Source organism: Antrostomus carolinensis, unplaced genomic scaffold (genome assembly GCF_000700745.2).
Source record: "Antrostomus carolinensis isolate BGI_N321 unplaced genomic scaffold, ASM70074v2 Scaffold42327, whole genome shotgun sequence".
Lineage (NCBI taxonomy): Eukaryota > Metazoa > Chordata > Aves > Caprimulgiformes > Caprimulgidae > Antrostomus > Antrostomus carolinensis.
In genome coordinates, this window is record NW_010328796.1 from 2,429 (window position 1) to 7,549 (window position 5,121).

The following is a 5,121-nucleotide window of genomic DNA, read 5'->3' on the forward strand; positions in this document are numbered from 1 at the left end:
CAGGACAGGGATGCTGTGCCAGCACCACCACCACAGCAAATCCCTTTCCAGCTCTTGCTGTGCCAGAGTAACGGAGAGGGAAGCACACCGGTATGACCTGGAGAGCTTGCCTGGCAAAGTGCTGCAGCCTGAGCTGCTGGCAATCAAAAGCAAATCACAACCTGTCCCCAGCAATGGAGGGACAGGATCCTGCCCCTCAGCAGAAAATATAGGGGTGGGTGCCCTGTTCCTGCTTGGTCATGGCAATTTCCCAGGGTGGCAGCAGGGACAGCCCTGCCAAACCTTTCAAAACCCAGGAGAAAGCCACTGGCTCTGTCTGGGCAGACCTTGATCAGTAGGAAAAGGCATGGAGCTTCCCTCCAGGTCATGGCTGGCAGCAAGGAGCCAGCTCACCCCACCAGCCTGGCTCCCCAGCCCCTCTCCCATGCTCCTTGGGGAGAGCGTCCCTCCCCTTCACTTGCTGTCTCACTGGGCAGCACGTTCTCACCTTGAGGGGAGTGGAAATGGCAGCTGGAATGTGGGCTGGAAAGAAAAAAGAAAGAAAAAAAAAATAAAAATCTTGAGGCTTGTCCAAACCTACTCATGTTTATATTGGAGCCTGTTAGTGACATCAGAGCGGGGAGAATATAAACACCAGCAGGACCTACTCGGGGCTTTAAAACCTGCGAACACGCTGCTGCCTCCAAACTGCCTGGGGGGTGATGTGCTGAAGTGGCAGAGGGAAGAGCAGCATGGGGCTCCAGCTGGAGAAGCAGCTCCTCTTCCTCTCCCTCCTCTGTGTCCTCTCCAAGGTAAGGGATGGGGCTCTGGGTGGCTTTAGCCTTATGTGGGGAAGCACCCGGTTCTTGCAAAGTGGGATGCAGGGAGGAACGGGCTAATGCCGGCTGGCAGACAGGCTGCGTTTGTGCAGTTCAACAGAGCAGAGCTCTGCTTGGGAGAAACATTCACAATTAAGCAGCGGGGTCTTAATGTCCATGGGCCAAAGGCGTTGGTTGTGCGAGTCCACGGAGCATGCAGGAATGACAGCAATGTGCTCTGTTTGCTCGTCTGCTCTGTGGTATGTGTCCCTGCGAGCGGGCAGCAGCTCGGCGGTAGCGGCTCCTGCAGACTCCCTGGTCCCTGCCCAGGCTCCCGAGGCAGGGGGCCAAGCGGCGAGCATCAGCCTCGGCATTACTCAGCTCTCCCCCCTCCCTGGGATGCTCATGCAAAGCCAATACCTCTGACAGAATTTGAGTTGTTGTAATGATTTTGATTTTTTTTTTTTCTTGGACTCTGTGAAAATATTTGCCTGTGCAGAGAACAGGAAAGTTGAAAAGTTTGGAGTATCTCAGCTCCAACTTCTAATTGCTGCTTGAATCGCAAAGCAGACCTTCTTCAAGCAGGGTCCTCATGGCCAGGTCGTGCCTATTTGACTCCTTTCCCAGACAGTTAAGATCCCTGATAGGAGCCACACTGTCATCTAGAGACAAGTTAACTACAAGGAGCAGGGGGAAATGAATTGATGGAGTTGGCTTGGCACATCTTTCTCAAACATTGATCTGTAACAGCAACCTCCTGAAAGATGAAAAATGCCCTTGGCTGCCTGGGTAAGCTGTGATGGAGAAAAGACTCCTGCCCCAGGGACGCTCATGAGTGTCAGGAGAATCACCAAGGGCCCTTGTGCCCCCAGCCCAAATCTGGCCACCACAGCCAGTCCTTTGGTATTTAAAATCCATATAGTCCAGCTGAACCCATTGATTTCTTGGTGGTCTCAGCAGAGACACCAGTGTCTGGACCACCACAGGGCTGCATTTTTGGTTGCATGTTTCCTGAACAGCCGCCTGCGTGGCACATGCTGGCCATGCAGAGAGCAGAAGACAAGGCTGCCAGGGCCAGCTCCAAGCCGCTGCCTGGGGCTCACACACCTACACACACTGCCAGGCCAGTCCTGGCAAAGAATTCACAGCCAAACTGCAGAGCTCCAAGCCAAACTTGGCTCCCAGCCCTGTCTGCAACAGCCCTATCAGATACAACACGACAGGAGCACGAGCGCTGCCTGCAGAAGCTGTTGGTGCCAGGGTAATTGTGCAAGCAGATCTAAACACCTGCCTGCCCCACTGACCTGCTGCAGCCCTGCCAGAGGGATTACTCAGGCTCACTGGGAGGGGAAACAGCTTGCAGTCCTCGAAAATGTACCTATCTCCAGGCTCCTGGTCCAGCCAGCCAGGCCAGGCAGAGGATGCTGCAGGCAGGGACAGGCAGAGGAGGCAGCTGGAGCAGGAAGGACAGCAGTGATGTTCACTTGGCTTCCGTTCCCGATGCGATGCCCTGTTTCTCGGTATGAATGAGAGCTGTTAAGAGTGTTTGGAGCGAGATGCCGTGCCCTCAGCATGTGCATTCAGCCCCTGCAAAGCCACATCCCGCTGCCTTGGGGGCAGGCGTGGGGGCAGGCTGCTTCCCCCCCAGCCCCATGCCAGGCTGCTTGGGGCAGCATGCAACTGCCTTGGAGGCTACCAGCCCCGTTAGATGGCCACCACTAACTGGGATGTTGGCTTTGTAGCTCCATCCTCCTCCTGGGTGTTCAGAGCAGAGGTATGTTTATGTCCCCATCCTGCAGCGTGCTGAGCATCCCTGATTCTCCCCAGTTTTCCATAGGTGCCCATCACGCCGTGCCCTAAGAGGACTGTAGCTTTCCAGGCTGCTTTGCCATATTCCCATGGATTTGCAGAGCCTCCTTCCACCAAAAATCTGCCTCCATGATTGAGAGAGGATTACCTGGATGTCCCAGTGAAAGAGCAGCCAAAAACCAACCTGTATTGAAACAGTGATGGCTTTGCCTCTGCAGGTGTGTGCCCAGCTGTGCCGGAGACCATGCTACTGCCCCTGGGTGCCACCCCACTGCCCCCGCGGGTCCCCCCTTGTCCTGGATGGCTGTGGCTGCTGTAAGATCTGTGCCCGGCGCCTGGGAGAGCCCTGTGACTTCCTCCACGTCTGCGACCAGAGCCAGGGCCTCGTCTGTGACTACAGCACGGCGACTGCGGGGACAGGAGCCACCTGCAACTGTGAGCACAGGGGTGCCCGCTCCCCCCAGAAATGTCCCCTTGCCCCAGCCCAGCACACACCCCAGCTCCAGCCAGGGCCCCAGCCACCTCTTAGTATCCCTCACCACTTTCAGGGAAGCTGTTAAGGCTCCAAAAGCAGCTTAACCAAGGCTGATGCACACAGCTTGGCTGTGGGACTGTGCTGCAGCTCCAGACAGCTCTCGTGCCATCACCAGCTGGGGTTTCTGGGTGGTTTGAGTGGGGATGGACAAAGGGGTCCCAAGGGTGCTGCAGCCACCCTGCCGGGGCTGGAGCCTGCGGTCGTGCAGAGAAATCACAGAGGAACTTTTTCTAGCCTGAAAACCCTGAAAGGCAGGATCAGAGCTGAAGGGCAGCAGGTCTCTCACCAACTGATAAGCTGCTGCTTTCAAAATACAGAGAGATGAGGCAAGGAGGTCAAGTGATGCACAAACTGCTGCAAGCCCATGTCTGCCCCACACACACCTCAGTCCCTTCTGTGGCCCCACAGTTCAATCCCTTCGTGCCAGCTCCACGGTTCCCCCCAGCAGTCCCTTCTGCCATCCACATCTCTCTGTCACTTTGTCCCGGCTGTTGGTTGCAGTTGAAGATGACGAGGAGGGCTGCGAGGTGAACGGCCGGGTCTATCGAGATGGGGAGGTTTTCCAGCCCAGCTGCAAACTTCAGTGTCGCTGCCTGGACGGGGGCTTCACCTGCGTCCCACTCTGCCAGGAGGATGTCCGGCTGCCCACCCCAGACTGCCCCTACCCACGGCGCGTGGAGGTCCCAGGGAAGTGCTGCCCAGAGTGGATCTGCGAGGCCCGGGACTGGCACCTCCTCCGGGATGCTGGGGCAGGTGAGATGTAGGACATAATGGTGAAGAGATGCCCACACAGGGACTCTGGGGACGGTCCCTTCACCCCAGACCATGAACATCAAGAGGAGACCCCTCATTACACATTTCTGCACCATGCAGGGCCATGCCCGCAGCACCCGCAGGGCACGCTGCACAGCTCCTGGCTCCAACCACCCTTTTCCCCTCTTCTGTTTTCATCCAGCCCCTGGGGCAGCGTCCCCATCACTGCTGTACCCCTGCCAGGAGTGGAGCACGGAGTGGAGTGCCTGTTCAGCCACCTGTGGTGTGGGCTTTTCCACCCGCATCTCCAACCAGAACCACTACTGCAGGCTGGAGACTCAGCGGCGGCTCTGCATGGCCAGACCCTGCCCGGCTCTGCTGGCAGCATCCCCGGCGGTACGTGAGGGCTTTGGTGAAGTGGGTACCTCTGGGTAAAAGTTTGACTGAGAAGGGGAATGCTAGCCAACACGAGCCATGGGACCCCCATTACCTGTGGGCACCCAGTCATCCCTCCCCAGCCATGACCTGAGCGTATCTCAGGGACAGTTAGATCATCCCTGAAACTGCGCTTGGGAAACAGCTTGTGGCAGGGGCAGAGCAGAATCTTGGGGTCTCTGGGTGTCTGAATCCAAGAGGACAGTGGATCCCACATAACCCTGAGCCCCACAGGTGGGCTTGACCTGCCCCTATGACTGGAGATGCATTGGCAGCTCCTGCTGGGCTCCCTGGGGACACACGAGAGGCAGGGCTCTGCCAGCCCTTTAATTAGCCTGGCACAGCCCCAGCATGGACATGGTGCAAAGTTGCCAGGCTCACAAGCAGCCAGCTCTTTCCAGGGCCAGGCACCCACACTGCCAAGTGCCCCTGCTCCCTAGATGTGGGGGACATGCCATCACCCTGCCCCATCTCCCTGTCACTCTCTGCTCTGCCTTTCCAGAGGGGAAGAGGAGGTCGTTTGTAGCTGTGCCCACCCTGGTTGCATCCCGGAGCCAACGCTTCGTCCTGGCAAAGAGTCTGGCACAAGCCCATGGCATCGTGGTTTTGGTGGAGACAGAGGACACGTCCCTTGGGATACTGGGGAAGAACTGATGGACTTGGGCTGCAAAGGAGGGTGGAACCAGAGAACAAGATCCCCATGTCTCACAGCACCTGCCCCCTCTGTGCACCTGGCTGCCCCAGGCAGGGTTACTGGGCAGCATCCCTGAGTTTCTTAGGCTGAGTGAAATG

The 5,121-nt window shown here is 57.4% G+C and overlaps 1 protein-coding gene across 1 annotated transcript; it reads left to right on the forward strand.

The window, feature by feature from the left end:
- Positions 1–731: 731 nt before the first annotated feature.
- CCN5 (cellular communication network factor 5) lies at positions 732–4,855 on the forward strand. The gene is made up of 5 exons (XM_029086055.1): positions 732–791; positions 2,825–3,041; positions 3,643–3,894; positions 4,097–4,290; positions 4,832–4,855. The coding sequence occupies exons 1-5, from the start codon at positions 732–734 to the stop codon at positions 4,853–4,855; spliced, it is 747 nt and encodes a 248-aa protein (XP_028941888.1).
- The last annotated feature ends 266 nt before the right edge of the window (positions 4,856–5,121 follow it).